The sequence below is a fragment of the Otolemur garnettii genome, unplaced genomic scaffold (assembly GCF_000181295.1).
Source record: "Otolemur garnettii isolate 467f Iridium unplaced genomic scaffold, OtoGar3 scaffold00029, whole genome shotgun sequence".
NCBI lineage: Eukaryota > Metazoa > Chordata > Mammalia > Primates > Galagidae > Otolemur > Otolemur garnettii.
The window spans coordinates 15,586,780-15,606,721 of NW_003852424.1; the positions used below are offsets into that span (position 1 = coordinate 15,586,780).

The 19,942-nt window shown below is 48.1% G+C and overlaps 1 protein-coding gene across 1 annotated transcript in view; it reads left to right on the plus strand.

Moving 5' to 3' along the window:
* Nucleotides 1–65: 65 nt before the first annotated feature.
* The window catches only part of THOP1 (thimet oligopeptidase 1), a 37,996-nt gene continuing 18,119 nt past the window's right edge, over nucleotides 66–19,942 (plus strand). Inside the window, exons 1-5 of the mRNA XM_012804457.2 lie at nucleotides 66–179; nucleotides 3,389–3,601; nucleotides 7,698–7,846; nucleotides 8,979–9,086; nucleotides 13,072–13,174. Coding sequence (XP_012659911.1) covers nucleotides 164–179; nucleotides 3,389–3,601; nucleotides 7,698–7,846; nucleotides 8,979–9,086; nucleotides 13,072–13,174 — 589 coding nt within the window. The 5' untranslated portion in view covers nucleotides 66–163. The remainder of the gene's footprint in view (nucleotides 180–3,388; nucleotides 3,602–7,697; nucleotides 7,847–8,978; nucleotides 9,087–13,071; nucleotides 13,175–19,942) is intronic.

Here is a 19,942-nt window from a genome sequence, read left to right on the forward strand (position 1 = left end):
GCACTCCCAGCATGCTCTGGGCGCGCGGGCGGCGGGCCCCTTAGTCTGCTGGCTGCAGTGGGGGCGGCTGGTTGGAAGCAAGGCTGCCGCTGTGGTGGCGGAGGCGGCTCGACGCAGAACAGGTGGAACGAGAGAGAGGACCATCGGTGCAGATCTGGCCGCCATGAAGCCCCCCGCAGGTATCGGCCGCTCCTCAGTGCGACCCTGCTAGTTGGACCGGAGTGTCCCCAGCACCTTCTCTTCTCCCGGGGTCGTGACTTGGGCCTAAGACAGGAGTCGAGTAACCCTGTAATGTCCCTTGGGCCACGGCGGCTGGTGGAGCGCATGGGAGACCACGTCCCCTTGTCTAACGAATGAATGAACCAGGTTTTCCAGCACTTCCTTCATTCACCGAACTTATTGGCGCTTCCCCTACGATCGTTTCCAGGCCCTAGGGCAGACTCTGGGGAGCCCAATCCTTGTCCTCCCGGAGTTCTAGAGACAGAGACAGACGTACGACATGTAAATAAGGGAGGATTTTAGATAGGCGTTGGTGCAGTGGAGCAGATAAACATGAACGGGGCAATCTTAAGGGAGATTTCTTTGGAGAGGGTGGTCCCTGAAGACTTAACCGAGGAGGTGAGCCGAGGCTTGACGTAGTGAAGCTGGTGTCCCGCCAGTGTCGGAGGAGCGTCCCACGGGGAGGTAAGCGGGAGGAGGAAGGAACACGTGTAACCTATTTGGAGAGCAGAAAGTTTAGCTAGATTACATAGTCAGCTGGGGGACCCTTTTAAGGGCAAAGGGGCACTATGAGAGGATTTTCAGTAGGGGAATAATGTGATCTGTGTTGTGACCTCAGGTTCTTGTATGGTGCCTCCTTGCTACTATCTTTGAATTTTCTCCTTCCCACCCGCCCTCCCCCAGTTCTTTGTCCAGAAGATTGTGATGCGGATATTTGTGATAATGATACTTAGGGTTGTTCAAGCTTCAGGAAGGGAGGAATGTTGTCTGCCTTGTTTGCTGCTGAATCATTGGTTCAGAGACCCAGCACAGAGGTGGCAATCGGTAAATATGTTTATTTACAGAATAAACTTTGGTCCACAAGTTTCTCAAATCCTGACTCAGAATTTTCTGACAATTCAGTTCCCATTGGTCATTGTTCTCTATCTTTTTTGAATTCATGAAGTCCTTTATTAAACAAGGTTTAATATAGATCCACAGTCTTTTTTAATTTTCTTTTCAGTTCTGAAGTCCAAAAAACTCTGCAAACGGAAAGATTTGCTTTAAATTCACAACAGAGTCATTTTAGCCAGAAAATCTGACCTATACGAACTGAGAACCTTTCTTTTTCCCACTTAGTGTATTTCAGTGGTTCTTCGCTGGGGTGATTGTGCCACCTCAGAGAACACTGGGTGGGACATTTTTGGTTGTAATAATTGGGAGGTGCTCCTGGCGTGGAGTGGTTGAAGGCCAAGCTCAGTGTCCTGCAGTGCCCAGAACAGCCCCATCACAGAGAATTATGGCCCCAGGTGTCGGCAGTACTGAAGGGGAGAAACCCTGTTGTATATTCCCATGTTTTACTACAACGAGTAATTTGATTGCAGGGTGCTACCTCAACCACCCTTGATGTTATATGATATATGGCATTTGTACTGTAATACCTTTCTAAAGTAGAGGAAAATTCTGAATATTGAAACATCCCTGGCCTCAAGAGTTTTTGGATAAGACCGTGGTCTGTAATAGTAGTTGCCTTTTGGAAACTTTTTCATCATATTCACTACGCAAAATGTTTGGTGTTTACCGTCATTGAATTCTTAGATAGTTCTGTACTCTGATTATTGCTGCCATTTTACAGATGGGAATCCTTAGGTTTTGGAGAGTTAAAGTTTCTTGCCAGGATCCAACAGCTGGCAAGTGGCACAGGAGGGGTTCAAACCCATGTGGTCTTGACTTTAGCATCTACATTCTGAACTAGTATATCAACCCTGCCCCCACCTTTGTACAAATGCACATCTGTCAGACCCCCTATTGAATACCTAATCTGTTCCCTTTCCAGGGCTCCACCTTGCACTCAGGATTAAAGTTCAAACCCTTGTAGTCTATGTCAGAGGTTGGCAAACTACAGCCTGCCTATTTTTGTGCAGCCCATGAGCTAAAAATGATTTTTGAATGGAACACAGACCATATGTGGCCTGTAAAGCCTAAAATATTGGGCCTTTGACAGAACCACTGGTGGTCTTCAATCCACATTATTTTGACTCCCCTGGATCCTGGCTGGTCACGTGTTGCCAGGTGGTTTTGCTGACTTCTTTGTGCTAAGCCACACTGACTTTCTTCAAGAAGTGGCCCTTCTGGCCTTCTTGCATGTTGTTCTGGCTGCCAGGAGCCCTTCCCTGCCCACCTGCCTACCTGCCTTCATGGCTCTATATATACACCCACTTCTCTGAGAAGCTGCAAAGTGACCAAGCTCTCATTACACTCCCAGAGCACCCATGGGTCTTAAATGGCCACACCCTGTCCTGAATTGCATATGAGTTATGTGAGTGAGGCCTATGTGGTCCCCTAGGTGGGGGTGGGGGTGGCAAAGTGCAGAGTAAGCCAGTAGAAAAAAGACCTCCCAGATATGCAACTTTTTTACTTTCCCCCTTTGGCATGGCAGGAGTTGAGCAGAACTGTGTTGGTCTTAGACTCCCCTTTTCTGTGAACATGGGGGTCTTTACAGGGTCCTGGCAAGGATATGTGTTTGGTGGCTTAAGGGCAGGGTGGTTTTGTTTGTTTGTTTGTTTTTGAGACAGAGTCTCACTTTGTTGCCCCCAGTAGAGTGCTGTGGTGTCACAGCTCACAGCAACCTCCAACTCTTGGGCTTAAATGATTCTGTTGCCTCAGCCTCCTAAGTAGCTGGGACTACAGGCACCTGCCACAACGCCTGGCTATGTTTTTGTTGCAGCTGTCATTGTTGATTTTAGCTGCCCTGGGCTGGGTTCGAACCTGCCAGCCTGGGTATATGTGGCTGGTGTCCTACCCATTGAAACATGGGTGCAGCCTGGCAGGATGTTTTATTGAACAGCATTGTTGTCTACATCAAAGGCCAGATTGTTCTCTGGGGTGGGTCATCCTGGGTGCTGCAGGATGTTAGGCAGCACCCCTTGCTTCCATTCCATACCAAGAGTACTACTCTGCCCTCAATTGTGACAACCACAGATGTCCCCTGACACTACCGAGAATTAATTGCCTTGTATTCTAGAGGGTTAGTCAGTCAGTACTATCTTGCCAGACCCCCAGAGCTTGTGCACTTAGATGGAGAAGTGAGTGATTCCCCTCTTTCCCTCTGCCCCCGAGTTACTTTCACCCTAACTCAGGATGTAATGCAGATCTGTTTGGCACTGGGCTCTGTCTTCTCTCTGCCCAGCATGTGCAGGAGACGTGTTGGATATGGCATCTTCGGGCTCTGTCATGAACTACCTACGATGGGACCTGAGCGCCCAGCAGATAGAGGAGCTCACCAAGGAGCTCATAGAGCAAACCAAGCGTGTGTATGACCAGGTGGGCTCCCAGAAGTTCGAGGAAGTGTCATATGAGAGCACACTCAAGGCGCTGGCCGACGTGGAAGTCACCTACACAGGTATGTCTAGGTCAAGCCGAGGGCAGCCACTTGGCAGGTTGGGGCAGTTTAGGCCTCAGAACCAGTTCAGAACCCAGAGCTGATGGTCTTAAGCCCTTGACCCTGGTCACAGAATAGCTCTGCCCATTCCCTTGGGGTGGTGGCAATGGATTAACATAGTGAGCTGTGCAAAAGTACAAGCAGGTGCTTCTGCTGGGTGTCAGAAGCATCCTGGGAGAGGCCAGCTCCCTGTTTTCCCACCTGCCCATTCAGAGCACAGTCGGTTACATCATCTGAGAATCCTAAATAAGACACGTGTCTACATAGCACATCCTTCTGGAAGCCAACTCGGGTGACGGTCTTGAAACCTGAGTCCCTTCTGACCTCTTTCCCAGTCCCAGATGATATTTATTTTCTCTCTATAGACTGAGCTTGGCCCCTTTGGTTTCCTCTTCCACCTGCCACCTTGGCCTCTGCCCTCTGGTTTGGGTTACATCATGTCCTCAGGTGTCCTCCCTGCCCCCCAGTAGGATCTTCTTTTCCCCTTGAGGTTTCTCTATTAATTGTGAGGAACAAGGTGCCTGGTCAAATAGGTCATGACCACTGCTTCCCAGAGCTGCCTCCGGAGAGCATGACAGTGTTCTCTCTGTCTAAAAGACTGGAGAAATCTCACAGCCGAGAGCTTTTCTTTTTTTCTGAGACAGAATTCCACTATGTTGCCCTCGGTAGAGGCCTGTGGTGTCACAGCTTACAGCAACCTCAAACTCTTGGGCTTAAGCAATTTTCTTGCCTCAGCCTCCCAGGTAACTGGAACTACAGGCACCTGCCACAATGCCTGGCCATTTTTGTTGCAGTTGTCATTGTTTTAGCTGGCCTGCGCTGGGTTTGAGCCTGCCAGCTTTGGTGTATGTGGCTGGCGCCATAACCACTGTGCTATGGGTGCCAAGCCACACAGCCGAGAACTTTGAGCAGGAATACTCTCTCCCTGGGAGTCTCCCAAAAGACCTTTTTTCTGGAGACCATTGAGAATCCTTGAATTGAATTCAAGCTGAGGGTTTCTCATGTGTTCACAGGGCATCACCCTGATGGGCTGGCCAACCCCTGGCCTCTGCTGTTCACAATGCAGAGGTTTTGCTACTGCTAAGAAGTGAGGGTGGGTGACTGGGGCCAAGAGGTTAGCCTGCAGCCCAGGAAGTGGCCTTGCGCCTGCAGACCTGGCTTTGACTCCTGGCTCTGCCTCCTCCTCTCTCTGGCTTCATGAAGGTAGGTTAGCACCCAGCCTGGGCCTCAGTTTCACTTCCATCCCAAGTAGTGGCTCCTTTTTTCCTTTGTTTCTCTTGCAGAAGTCTTACAAGGCTGGAATGACACTAATTCCCTCTTATCCAGCATGACTCTGCCAGGTGTCACTTGGTCTCCTCCACTCCCCACCTCCCCTTGCTGCAGCATGCTAACCAGAGCAATTTTTTTGTTTTTCGGTTTTTTGGGGAGGGGCCGGGGCCAGGTTTTGAACCCACCACCTCCGGTATATGGGGCCAGCGCCCTACTCCTTGAGCCACAGATGCCACCCCTAACCAGAGCAGTTTTAAAGAAAACTAAAATCAGCTGTAGCTGTAGCACTCTAGGAGGCTGAGACCCATGGATTACTTGAGCTCAGGTGTTCAAGACCAGCCTGAGTAAGAGGGAGACCCTGTCTCTACTAAAAACAAAAAATTAGGTGGGCATTGTGATGGGCGCCAATAGTCCCAGCTACTCGGGAGGCTGAGGCAGGAGGATCGCCTAAACCAATGGAAGGTTGAGAACCACTGGCCTAAACCTAGGAGTGTGAGGTTGCTGTGAGCTAGGCTGATGTCATGACATTCTAACCTAGGCACTAGAATGAGACTGTCTCTTAAAAAAAGAGGAAAACTAATATCAGCCCCAGCACTCCACCCTGATCCCCCTCAAGGCCTTTCCACTGCCCACAGGATAACAACCAGCATCCTTGGTGCGGCCTTTTATGCACTGCACTGTTTGTGCCCTGCCAGCTGGCCTTCTTGCACCTCCTCAGGCTTGGTATACTCCCTTGTCTTGGGCCTTCCTGCTGACCCAGAATACTCCCCACCTTCACCTTGCAGAATGCCAAGGTTCCCTATGAGGGTAGATTGAGTCTATTTTGCCCAAGAGCCTTCTAGTCCCCCTCTTCTCCCATCCCAGCTGCTTGTATCTGTCCCATGCACTGAGCTGCTGTGTCATCACACTTGGTGCTGTCGCAGTTGCTGGTTTAATCAGTAGTCTGTAAACCCCAAAAGGACAGAGCCTGTCTTCTGTTCTCTCTTGAGCACGAGCATCAGGCCTGACCCAGAGCCCCCCACCGTGTTTAATGTGGTCAGACTGTAGCCAGGCCCTCTCCCTGCCTGGCAGAGGGTCTCCACTACACAGTTAAACACACCAAGGCCTAGGGACGTCTTCATTGGCTCAGATTTGTGCTTGTGACCAAACTGCTATTTGAATTCAAGTGTCTTTGATGCAAAGTGTGTGCTTTTTTTTGGTTTATTTTGTTAAACTACTCTATTGAGATACGATTTGCATGGCATACTATTCATTCATTTAAAGCACATATCTCAGTTGTTTTTAGTGAATTTGCAGAGTTGTACCCCTATTACCACTCTTTTAGATCATTTTCATCACCCCAAAAAGAAACTATAGGTGGGCGGTGCCTGTGGCTCAGAAGGGTAGGGTGCCAGCCCCATATGCTGGAGGTGGCAGGTTCAAACCTAGCCTTAGCAGAAAAAAAAAAAAAAGAAACTATACTGTTTACCAGTCACTCCCAGTTTCTCCTGCTCCCAACCCCTGGTGACCATGATTCTACTTCCTGTCTCTGAGGATCTGCCTATTCTGGACATTTCAGATAAATGGAATCTCACACTATGTGTCCTTCTGTGTCGGCTTCTGTCCCTGAGCATGATGTCCTCAAGGTCTGTCTACATAGCCTGTGTCAGAGCCTTGTTTCATTTCATGGCTGAGTAATATTCCACTGTGTGGATGGACCACGTGAGTGCCCATTTAGATGTCAAAGGACATTCAGGTTATTTCTATTTTGTGGCTGTTGTGAATCCTGCCTTGAGCATGGATGTGGATGTCTGCCACATTTCTCTTGGCCTGATGCCCAGCAGTGGTGTTTTTGGGTCATGGGATGACTCCATTTTAAATCTTATACTTTTTTTTGAGATAGAATCTCACTCTGTTGCTCTAAACTGGAGTGCTGTGGTATCAGCCTACCTCACAATAACTCCTGGACCCAACTGATCCTTCTGCCTCAGCCTCCCAAGAAGCTGGAAGTACAGGCACCCACCACCACACCCAGCTAATTTCTATATTTTTTAAGTAGGGACAGGGTCTCACTCCTTCTCAGGCTGGTCTTGAACTCCTAAGCTCAAGTAAAGTCCTCCTGCCTGGGTCTCCTGGAGTACTGGGATTATAGGCATGAGCCCAGCCCCAAACTTAAGCTTTTAAAGCCACTGACACTTCCTCTGTCAAGCAGAAAGAGTGAATGTGCTCTGGGAATCATAAAGTGACTTAATGCATTTAAAATACAACCACTACTGACCATAACTTTTTTCCTAGAATGGAGTTCTGTCAGCTTATCTTGTCATACCTATCTCCATTAGGGTCCTTCTTGGCTTAGAGCAGGCATCCTCAAACTGCGGCCCGCCTCGGACATTTACCCGGCCCGCCGGGTGTTTTTGCCGCCACTGCCTGTCCTGCTTAGCAGCCGACTCGTCCCCGGGCCCACAGTCCGGCCTTCCAACGGTCTGAGGGACAGTGAACTGGCCCCCTGTTTAAAAAGTTTGAGGACCCTTGGCTTAGAGTATTGTGGGTTGACTCTGTGCTTTTATTTATTTATTAATTGTTAATTCATTAATTTCTTTTGCCATGTTTTTATTTGGGCTGTGATATCCCCCAGGATGCTGATGACAGCTCCTTGTGTCTCCTTCCCAGCACCCAGCTTGGGCCTGGTGTGATGCGTTTTCATGGAAGGATTCAGCAGATACACCTGAGTAAAGGGTTCTGGTTAGCGCTTCCTAGTTGTTTCTGGCATCCATTTTCACACCCCTCTCTGTTGTTTCACTTGTTTCAGTTCAGAGGAATATCCTTGACTTTCCCCAGCATGTTTCTCCCTCCAAGGATATTCGGACGGCCAGCACAGAGGCGGACAAGAAGCTGTCTGAGTTTGACGTGGAGATGAGCATGCGGCAGGATGTGTACCAGAGGATAGTGTGGCTCCAGGTGAGGGAGACAGTGGGAACACAGCGTCTGGGACTGCCAGGCACATGGCTGACATGGCAAAGAACCAGACAGACTGGCAATGGGAAGCCTGGCAGGGCTGAGTATCTCTGGAGGAGGACCAGGGACCAGAGCCTTTTCAAACTGGTAAATCCTGCTCTCTGGATTCTAAAGAGTAAAAAGAAAAGAGAGACTGGAGGCTGAGGGTGGCAGTGGTTGAACAACAACGTGACTGTGTTTAATGTTACTGAATTATGCCTCTAAAAATGGTTAAATGGTAGATATTATGTTACATATGTTTTGCAACAATTTTTTAAAAAGCTGTTAAAAAATGATTAAGACAGATGGAGAACACCACCAACAAAGTATAAAACAATGGGGCTCCAGGGTTATCCCTCACTGCCAGGTTCCCTTCTATGTCTTAGCCATTCTGGGGATTCATGTGGAGTCAGAGAGGCCCAGTGACAGGGGCTCCTGCCTCTCCTGGATGCTGCTTCTGGCATGCCACAGGGCTTTTGCTCTGACACCGTGTGATCAGGAGAGGACAACCAGAGATGTTTGTCCTGCTGTTGGGTCCATCCTCTTAGGCAGGGACACCCTAAAACTCACAGACATGTGCCCTTCAGTGTCAGGAAAACACAGCTAATGTGCTTTATTGCAAGTATAGGATTTTTTTTTTTCTAACTGAAGTTTTCCTGTGACAATTATAGGTTCACATGCAGTTATATGAAACGATACAGAGTATACCTGTGTACACTTTGCCCAGGTTCCTCAAATGATGATATTTTGCAAAACTACAATATAATCTTCTAACAGACCTTGGTACAATTCAGTGCTTATTCCTGCTTAATCATCACACTATTAAAGGACCTCTGGGCTGATTCCAGTTTGTGGCTGTTCTGAACACAGGGTATCTGCATGCAGGGTTTGTCATTTCTCTGAGGTGAATGCCCTGACTATAACTGCCAGGCTATAGGGACCAGGAGGATTAGGTTTTTAAGAAGCTGTCAAATTGCTCTCTAGAACAGCTGCATTGTCCTCCATTCCTACTGACGATGTATGAGTGACCCAGGGTCTCCACACCCTGACCATCATTTGCTGTTCAGGTAAACAGTGTTTCAATTTGCACATCCAGGAGAAGGTTGCAAAGGACTCGCTGAGGCCAGAAGCAGCTCGGTACCTGGAACGGCTCATCAAGCTGGGCAGGAGGAATGGGTTACATCTCCCCAGAGAAACTCAGGAAGTGAGTGCCTGGGACTCGGACATCATGGGTGGGGGTCCCCACATCCCCTGGAAGTATCCTCTGTTCGGGGTTGAGCCCATCCTTTCTGAAGCCAGAAGATCTGAATTCCAGGAAAGCAGGTCTCTCCAAAATGGCTCTCTGTGAATCCTCTCAATTCTCTAGGATCGGGGCAACTCCCAAGAGCACATTCTCTCAAAAGAGAGAGTAAGAAAGAACATGGGTATCAGCTGGTACTTCCCTGCTTTCATCTCATGAGTCTTCTCCGTGGCTTGGTGTGAGGGTGTCTCCTGTTTTCTGGCTGGGAACCGGGGCTGCAGGAGGGCAGCAAACTACTCAGGTTGGCTTAGTTTTTTTGAGACAGAATCTCACTTCATCACCCCCCATAGAGTGCTGTGGCATCATGGCTCACAACAACCTCAAACTCCAGGGCTCAAGCGATTCTCTTGCCTCAGCCTCCCAAGTAGCTAGGACTACAGGCTCCCGCCACAACACCTGGCTATTTTTAGAGGAAAACTAGGTCTTCCTCTTGCTCAGGCTGGTTTCAAAACTCATGAACTCTGGCAATCCACCTGCCTTGGCCTCCCAGAGTGCTAGGATTACAGGCATGAGCCACTGCGCATGGTGAGGTCCTGTGACTTTTTTTTTTTTATTACTCAGCTTTTACAAAGGAATGTAATTCTGACACATGCTACAATGTGGATAAACCTTGAAAATGTTATACCAAGTGTAAGAAGCAGACCAAAATGGACAAATGTATAATTCCATTTATATGAAGCAGCTAGAACAGGTAGATTCAAAGAGGGAAAGTAGATTAGAGGTGACCAGGGGCTGAATAGGTGGGGGTGGGGGAGAATGGGAAGTTACTGTTTAAAGGGTACAGAGTTTTTGCTTGGAAAGAAACCATTCTGGAGGCTCAGCGCCTGTGACTCAAGCAGCTAAGGCGTCAGCCACATACACCTAAGGTGACGGGTTCGAATCCAACCCGGACCCGCCAAACAACAATAATGGCTGCAACCAAAAAATAGCTGGGCGTTGTGGTGGGCACCTGTGGTCCCAGCTACCTGGGAGGCTGAGGCAGGAGACTTGCTTGAGCCCAGGAGTTGGAGGTTACTGTGAGCAGTGAAGCCATGGCACTCTACCCAGGGGGACAGTTTGAGGCTCTTTTATTGTTTTATACTTTATTTCTCAAGGCCAGATTGCTTCTCACTCCATTTGACACAGTGACTCCCACAGTTAAAAATCTGAAAGACTGGAGCAGTGTTCGGTAGTTAGGAAAAGTTCTTCTGGGAAGGGAGAAGGCGAGGTACCCAGGCCAGGTCCTGTGATTTTTAAGGTGTCATTATTCTTGCTCACATCCCTCTTTGCTATGCCACGTATTCCTGAGGTTCCTGAAAAACTTGTGCCCTCAGCCCCTTGGCCCCTCATGGCCTTTCACCCCTTCTGAAGGACTTGCTGTGTGGTTTCTGTCTTAACTGAGAAGGGAGGGCGGCCTGTCTCTGGCCTATGCAGTGTTTCCCAGCTCTGTAGCTCTTTGCTCTCCTGTACCTGGCTCATGACTGGTCATGGCCCTGAAGAGGCTGGAGCAGGGGGATGAAAAGGCCAACAGTTGGAGTCACTTTCTCCTGACCTGCCTCCTCCAGGGTGATCACAGTTCCTAAGGGCCTCTCTCTCTGCCAGTGGGAGGCAGGTTGGCGCTTGTCTCTGTCTCTGATGAACCATAAGACCAGCTTAGGCTGCACTGCCTGCCCCTTCACCTGGTGACTTGGGAACAGGCCAGTAAGCCCCAAGAACCTCTACCCTTGCCTTCCCTGCTGGGCTCTTCCCATTCCTGGTCTGGGCTTGTAGAGGTGACAGTGTAGGCATAGGGGCTGGAGCCAGAGGACTGGGGCCCAGGACACAGAACTGCAGGTACCAGGTGAGCTGCCCCCATGGCATGAGTGGGCTCAAGGGTAAGGTGAGATAGTTTGTGCAGAGCTCAGAGTTGTGATAATGGAGTTAAGTCTGGCGTATCAGCAGGAAATAAAGGTAGATTGAGTCTGAGAGAGCAGAGGACAGCCACCATTATAAAGAAGTTTGTTGGGTGGCACCTGTGGCTCAAAGGAGTTGGGGTGCTGGTCCCATATACCGGAGGTGGCAGGTTCAAACCTGGTCCTGGCCAAAAACTGCAAAAAAAAAAAGTTTGTCACAGTTCCCAAGAAGAGTGGGCAGTACCAGGCCAGTCAGAGGTGCCCTCTGGGCAGGAGGCTTCACCAGCAGAGGGTGGTGGTGGGCCCTGGGCACAGGGGCTGTCCTAGACGTCTGGTGCCTTGCCCTGGGGTGGTTAGGGTGGGGCTGGCGCTCCAGGACATGGTCTGTGGGAAAGTGTGTTGGTACTCACAGTAGTGCACTGTCTCTAGGAACTGGCCACGTAGAAGGATCCCAAGTCATCAAGGCACCAGAATACAGACAGGCCCTGATTTACCATAGAAACCATACTTCAGGCTCGGCGCCTATAGCTCAACCGGCTAAGGCGCCAGCCACGTACACCTAAGGTGGCGGGTTCGAATCCCCAGCCCGGACCCGCCAAACAACAATGACGGCTGCAACCAAAAAATAGCCGGGCGTTGTGGCGGGCGCCTGTGGTCCCAGCTACTTGGGAGGCGGAGGCAGGAGACTCGCTTGAGCCCAGGAGTTGGAGGTTGCTGTGAGCTGTAATGCCACGGCACTCTGCCCAGGGGGACAGCTTGAGGCTCTGTCTCAAAAAAAAAAAGAAACCATACTTCAAATTTTGAATTTTAATCTTTTCCTGGGCTGGTGGCAGCTGGAGGGTGCTCCTCAGGGCACTGCTGTGTTCATTGAGTTACATAAGATGGTTGATACTTTACTATATATTAGTTAAGTCTTACGGTAGGTGACTGACGTGGTGTCCTGAGCATGTGTACTGTGGGCTGGGCCCAGCTGTGATGCTCCATTGGAGTGTTAAAGACATTTTCAATTCATAAGTGGGTCTGTTGGAGTGTACCTCCCATCCTAGGTTGCAGAGCATCTATACAGGAAATAAAAGGGCTGATACAGGCAGCCAGAGTTCTGTCGGTGTGACTGTTCTTGTCACTTGAATCCTGTTCCCACCAGTATTGGTTTTAAAAGACAAATGTACCTTCCCTCAGAGAGGAAAGGCTGGCTGGGCTTGCTTGCATGAGGTGCCAATGAAAGGGACATTTGGAAGCATCAGTGTGGGGCCTGCTCCCAGAAGAGGCCCAATGAGCCTGAGCACCTGGTTCAGAGCCATAGCCTGCCTGATGAGCCCACATTCTGGGCACAGTTGTCAGCACAGTTTGCCGTCCCCTGCCTACCCTTCTGTTCGTCTGGTGGGCATCTGTGCTCTAGCCTTGAGGACAGTGTCATCCCCCTGCCAAGGGGCAGGGACCCCCTCTCTAAGGGCGCCAAAGCTGCCCCAGGGAGGGAGTCAAATGGTGTGGCTCCCCACACCACCTCTGCCTTCACAGGTTCTGAGTTGAAGCCCAACTCTGCTGCCAGTCTGTCGCTTATCACGCGGTCCCAAGTGAGGTCTTTGTCATGTGGTGACCTCTTTGCATTCAGCACTGGCAAAGGGGCCACTTGAGAGTCACTTTTTTAGCTGGTACCCCATAGTACCAGGGCTGGTTTTTAACTTTCTGAAAACCGAATTTACCAGATAAAGGATGAAAACGTGTCTCTGTTAAAATGTTTAAAAGCGTAGGCTATAGGCCGAAGATGGCTTCTGAGAGGAGGTTCTGGAAGTTAGGCTCAGACCCGTGCCACAGGGACAGCCTTGTGGCCACCCGAGTCTGTCTTCTTTCTGTCTTGGCCTTTTTACTCTTTCCAGTTGTCTCTTTTCTTGCTTAGGTCAGGGGAGGAACCCACTTGGCCCCAGCTTTAATGGGAATAGGCATGTCCCTGCAGCTAGTGTGGTATACACTTTTCCTGCTGGTCTTTCCTCCTCCCACTACTGTCGTCTTTTCCTCAGAAAATCAAAAGCATCAAGAAGAAGCTCAGTCTACTGTGCATCGACTTCAACAAGAACCTGAATGAGGATACAACCTTCCTGCCGTTCACACGTGAGGAGCTAGGTATGGGCCTGGCCGTGTGGGATTGCTTTTCGGGCATGTCCTGCCTGATGGCTATCATTCCCAGGGTTGTGCCATGGTCCTAGTGGGTCTCAGAGGCCACTGCTTCCCATGGGGGCTTCCGCAGTTAAGGATTCAGGAAGTAGAGGCATTTGCAGCTGACCACCACCGGACAAGGGATTTCTTTACCTGGTTCACTCAAGGGTTAGAGCCGAAAGCTCTAGATCTCTCCTTGGAGAGGACTGCTGACTGTCCCACCGAGGTTTGACCTCTATGGAAAATGCCCCAGGCGCAGCATGTGCCCTGGGCTAAGATAGGCAGTTACAGTCTGGCCACCAGGTAAACTGGAAAATATGTTGTGAGAGCCCATGTGTCTGCTACTTTTATTATTTTTAATCTTTTTTTTTCTTTCGAGACAGAGACTCACTCTGTTGCACAGATTAGTGTCATGGCATCAGCCTAACTCAAAGCAACCTCAAACTCCTGGGTTTAAGTAGTCCTCCTATCTCAGCCTCCTGAGTTGCTGGAACTACAGGCACCTGCCTTCATGCCCAGCTAATTTTTCTATTTTTAGTAGAGATGAGGTCTTGGTCTTGCTCAGGCTGGTCTTGAACTACTAAGCTCAGGCAATCCACCTGCCTTAGCCTCCCAGAGTGCTAGGATTATAAGTGGGAGCTATTGCACCTGGCCTTTGATTTTGATTTTGATTTGATTTGATTATTATCATTATTTTTTGATACAGAGTCTCACTATGTCACCCTGGGTAGAGTGCTGTGGCATACAGCTTATAGCAACCTCAAACTCTTGGGCTTAAGCGATTCTCTTGCCTCAGCCTCCTAAGTTGCTGGAACTACAGGCGCCCACCACAATGCCCTGCTATTTTTTGGTTGTAGTTGTCATTGTCATTTGGCAGGCCCAGGCTGGATTCAAACCCACCAGCTCCAGTGTATGTGGCTGGCACCCTAGCCGCTGAGCTATAGGCACCAAGCTGGCCTTTGTTTTTTTTTCTTTTGGCCTTTGATTTTTAATCTTAGATGAATGGGACAGACTGAGTCCAAAGTTCCCAAACCTGAATTCATCTTAGAGTACAGAAGTCTGGGGGCCAACGTGTCTTTCTTTCTTCCCCTCTTTTCCCTACCTCTCCTTTCTTGAATGTTTGTTTTAGAAAATTGCAGACCAATAGAGAAGCTGCAAGCATGGTGTAATGGTGAGGCATTGTGTGCATTTTGGCTTGTCCCATTAGCATCCTGCTTTTCTTTCTTTGCAGAGATACCTGCATATATGGGATTTTTTTCCTGAACCATTTAAGAGTTATTTGCAGGCCTTGTGACACCTTGCCAAGAATAAGGCCATCCTTCCACATAACATCATGTTGCTCTTGCCCTGGGAACTAGCATTGAACATGATAGTGTCTGAGACACAGATTTGTCCCCTTTTTCTGGTGATGGGCTTCGTTATTGTACTTCCCTCTGTATGTAAGGCTTCATGCCTTGAATCTCAGGTCTCCTTAGGCTCTTTCTCTCCTTTAGTCTTTTCTGTAGTAGATATTTTTGAAGCACCCTGCCTCCTGCACTCTGGCACTCATCATCTGGCTTTGAGGCTCTACTGGGGGATTCAGACAGGGCCCAGATATTCTAATCAACTCCATAGAATGTAATCTCTGACTCTAGAATTCTAACCATGGTTGCCTCTGAGGTATCTGGTAAGAAGGGGCCATCGTTGCCTTGAGGCCTCCTGGGGTGACTTGGTTGTGCAGTCCCTCCCTGAATAAGTGTCCAACAATCGGGCACTGCTGAGCTAGGGCAGTACATCCTGATAATTGACACCCAAGGCAGGAGAGACAGTGGCCTTTGGTTTATGTTAAAGCTCCCTGTCTCCCAGGAAGAGGGGACCCCAGACTCTACTGTTCAGGGACCTATCTGGTCATCCACAGTGCCCATGCAGCTGCTTGTCCAGCCCAAGTGCCTCAGCTTAGCTTTCCATACGGGAGGCTGGTAGCCCCTGTGGAACTGGCAATTATGCCCTGAACGTTAGGCAATGACCCTCTCTGATGTGAAGCAACTCTGTTTCTCTCTGTGGTCTGTAATTTGTCGGGAGATGCTTTGAGACTTTTCACTCTGTTTTCTGTTGCATATAACGGAATGCCTGAAGCCAGGCACTTTTATAAAGAAAAGGAACTTATTTCTTATAGTTCTGGGGATTGAGAAGTTCAAGGTCACAGGGTCACACCTATGGAGCATCTTCATGCTTGTGGGGACACTGCGGAGTCCTAAGGCAGCACAGGTGGCACCAAGCATGCTAAAGTGCTGGCTTAGGCCTCTCTTCCTCATCTTACAAAGCCACCCATCCCACTTCTATAATGATCCACCAATCCATTAACTCATTAACCTGTGAATCCACAAGGAGATAAATCCATGTGTGAAGTTGTATGTTCTTTGGAGCTTCTGATCAGGGACGCAGGGGAAAGAACTGCAGACGGAATGATTATTTCAAGGGAGACCGTGACTCGCTCTGGTCGGCTGCCCAGCTAAACTTTACTGATTACATTGTATACTTTCCATCATTCAGTAAGAATTTAACACATATACAAAGAAGTGAAGTAACATTAGGAAGCTACCATTTAAGATTACAATTTAGTGTGAAGGCTGAGGAACACATATACAATTGATTTTGTTTAGAGTAAAAACATAAGGGAGCCTGGCTGTCTGTTCCTTTTAGCCCAAATGGAAACTAGTGATTATAATGTTAATGAAGAGAGAAGGCAGAGAGTAGGATCCAATGCTCGAACCAGTCTGTCTATCCCCCAGCTACACCTTGGCTGTTTCTCCACACCTCCTAGGGAGAGACTTTTCTGCAAATTCCTACATATCTATAGGCAGGTACAGAAGCTCGATCCTCAAGGAAATGTTTCCCAGAAACAATCTGAAGGAGCACATTGAGGCGAACTGCCATGTCTTGAGCAAGGGGTGCATATCTGCAACACATGTGTGAGGGCAGAGCCCTCATAACCCAGTCACCTCTTAAAGGCACCCCCTCTCAGTACTGCCACAATGGGGCTTAACTCTCAGCAAGCATTTCTGAGGGACAGACATTCAAACCACAGCAAAGCCAGGGCATTGTCTGCTGCTTGTCACAATAGTCCTGCATTGTCCTTTCCACACGCGTTAGCACTGCTGTCTTCCCTTCACTTGTGGGTTTGTCCATGTGCACTTCGATGTGCCTGTTACTCAGTGGGCTGTGATGGATTACTGTTGGTATTTATCTCAGTCCTCAGACTGTCCCACCGTGACTGTCAAGAGACCCTTCCAGCTGCTCGGGTGTCCTCTGGATGTATGTGTCTGTTCTCTGAGCACTCTCTTCCTGTGGGACATGTGGTACTCCAAGTTGGTCCCACATGTGCTGCGCCCTGGCTCTGGCATCAGCTGTCTCTTCAAGGAGCCTTGGGTCCTCTGAGTGGAAAGGGATATGTAGAAACCAAGATCTGGGTGCCAGGTGTGCTCATTGCTCCCAGGCAGCTGTTATTCCTAGGCACCCACAACACATACTGGAAAATAGATGCTGGATTGCACACGGGCACACACACACTTAGACCTATACATAAAAGTCTGTGTGTGCACCCTGCACCTTCAATCCCGGTCCCATGTTGCAGGGCTTATCCTACTTTCTCCCTGGCTGTGTTTTAACTCCCTTCTTTAACTGGGCATAGTCTGTTAAGCCCTCATGGAAGAGAAGGTGGGCAGCATTCTTGATGCTGTCCCTGCTGCCCACTGGAGATGCACAGCTGAGCTCTGCCGCAGTCAAGGCACCAACAGATGTTTGTCAGACCTGCGCCAGTGCCCGGGTGCACAGAGGAATGAGGGTGCTCTGTGGGCCACAGGAATCTCAGCTTCTCTATTACCAGCCAGATCCCACAGGCCTCCTGAAATGCCCCCATTTATTACTGCCCCCCATACCTTCCCCCTTCTCACTTTTACTACCCTGAGTGTCCCAGGAGAACCAGTCTTTGAGGTGCAGCAGTCTTGGGGTCTCCCAAGCAGACAGCATCTCAACTCTGCCATAGCACATCCAGGCCTGGGACCCAGGCAAGAAGGTGCAGCTTTCCCATCTGGGCAAGGGGCAAGCTATGTCCAGCCACCAGTGCCATGAAGGGAGGAGAGACGCAAGACAGCCTAGTGAGAGGCTTTGGGAATTTGGATTGGCTCTTTCTGGAGGGATCCAAAAGTGACCATGGGGAAGTTCAAAGCCACAGTGGGCAAGGGAGGGGGACAGAGGAACTGAGACTGCCACTCTGGGAGCTTGACTCCTAGAGGGAGCCTGTGACTAGAGTTGTCTTTTGATAAAAGTGAACCAGGAAGTTTCATTCTGTCCAGTTGTGGACCTGGTGTTCTTAGCTGTGTCATTGGCTGTTGGGCACTTCTGTTTTCATTTTTATTATTTTGATTTTTGTTTCGAGGTAGGGTCTCACTCTGTCACCTAGATTGGAGTGCAGTAGTGTCTTCATAGCTCATAGCAACCTTAAACTCCTCGGTGCAAGAGGTCCTCCCACCTCATTCTCCCATAGTGCTGGAATCATAGGCTTGTACTACTGTGCACAGCCTCTGTTTTCATCCTTGACAAGAATCTACCCTTGAGTCCATCTTTTTTTTTTTTTTTAATTGTTGGGGATTCATTGAGGGTACAAGAGACCAGGTTATACTAATTGCATTTGTTAGGTAAAGTCCCTCTTACAACTATGTCTTGTTCCCAAAAGGTGTATCACCCCCTTTATTGTTGGGGATTCATTGAGGGTACAAGAAACCCCTTACACTGATTGCATTTGTTAGGTAAGTCCCTCTTACAATTGTGCCTTGCTCCCAAAAGGTGTACTGAGATCCCACCCCTCCCTCCTTCCCTCTCTCTGCTCTTCCTTTCCCCGACTCCTCCCTACTTCTTTCTCTGCTCTCCCCTTACCCCACCCCCACCATGTCGTTTATTGTCATTAATTGTCCTCATATCCAAATTGAGTACATAGGATTTATGCTTCTCCATTCTTGTGATGCTTTACTAAGAATAATGTGTTCTACTTCCATCCAGGTAATACAAAGGCTGTAAAGTCTCCATTTTTTAAATGACTGAATAGTATTCCATAGTGTACATACACCACAGTTTGTTAATCCTTTCCTGGGTTGGTGGGCATTTGGGCTGTTTCCACATTTTGGCGATTGTAAATTGAGCTGCAATAAACAGTCTAGTGTAAGTGTCCTTATGATAAAAGGATTTTTTTCCTTCTGGGTAGATACCCAGTAATGGGATTGCAGGATCAAATGGGAGGTCTAGCTTGAGTTCTTTGAGTTTTCTCCATACTTCCTTCCAAAAAGGTTGTATTAGTTTACAGTCCCACCTGCAGTGTAAAGGTGTTCCCTTCTCTCCACATCCATGCCAGCATTTGCAGTATTGAGATTTTGTGATGTGGGCCATTCTTGCTGGGGTTAGATGGTATCTCAGGGTGGTTTTGATTTGCATTTCTCTACTAATTAGGGATGATAAGCATTTTTTCATATGTTTGTTAGCCATTCGTCTGTCTTCTTTAGAGAAGGTTGTATTCATGTCTCTTGCTCATTGATATATAGACTTGTTGGCTTTTTTCATGTGGATTAATTTAAGTTCTCTATAGATCCTAGTTATCAAGCTTTTGTTTGATTCAAAATATGTAAATATCCTTTCTCATTGTGTAGGTTGTCTGTTTGTTTTGGTGGTTGTCTCTCAGGCTGAACAGAAGCTTTTCAGTTTAATTAAGTCCCATTTGTTTATATTTATTTTTGTTGTTGCAATTGCCATAGCAGTCGTCTTCATGAAGTCTTTCCCCAGGCTGGTATCTTCTAGTGTTTTTCCTATGGTTTCTTTGAGGATTTTTATGGTTTCATGCCTTAAATTTAAGTCCTTTATCCATCTTGAATCAGTTTTTGTGAATAGAGAAAGGTGTGGGTCCAGTTTCAGTCTTTTACATATGGCTATCCAGTTCTCCCAGCACCATTTATTAAATAGGGAGTCTTTCCCCCAAGGTATCTTCTTGTTTGGTTTATTGAAGATTGGGTGGTTGCAAGATGTTAGTTTCATTTCCTGGTTTTCTATTCAATTCCAATGTCTATGTCTCCATTCCAAATGTACTATGCTAGTACCATGCTGTCTTGACCACTATGGCTTTGTAGTACAGCCTAAAATCTGGTATGCTGATGCCCCCAGCTTTGTTTTTATTACTAAGAACTGCCTTAGCTATACACGTTTTTTTTTTTTTTTTTTTTTTTGGTTCCATACAAAATGCAGAATCATTTTTTCCAAGTCTTGAAAGTACAATGTTGGTATTTTAATAGGGATGGCACTGGATCGGTAGATTGCTTTGGGAAGTATAGATATTTTAACAAAGTTGATTCTTCCCAGCCATAAGCATGGCATGTTCTTCTATTTGTTAATATCCTCTGCAATTTCCTTTCTTAGGGTTTCATAATTTTCTTTATAGAGGTCCTTTACCTCTTTTGTTAGGTATATTCCTACATATTTCGTTTTCTTTGAAGCTATGGTGAAGGGAGTTGTGTCTTTAATTAACCTGTCATGTTGGCTGTTGTATACAAAGGCTATTGACTTGTGGACATTGATTTTATATCCTGAGACATTACTGTATTTTTTGATGACTTCCAGGAGTCTTGTGGTTGAGTCTTTGGGGTTCTCTAAGTATAAGATCATATTGTCAGCAAAGAGGGAGAGTTTGACCTCCTCTGCTCCCATTTGGATGCC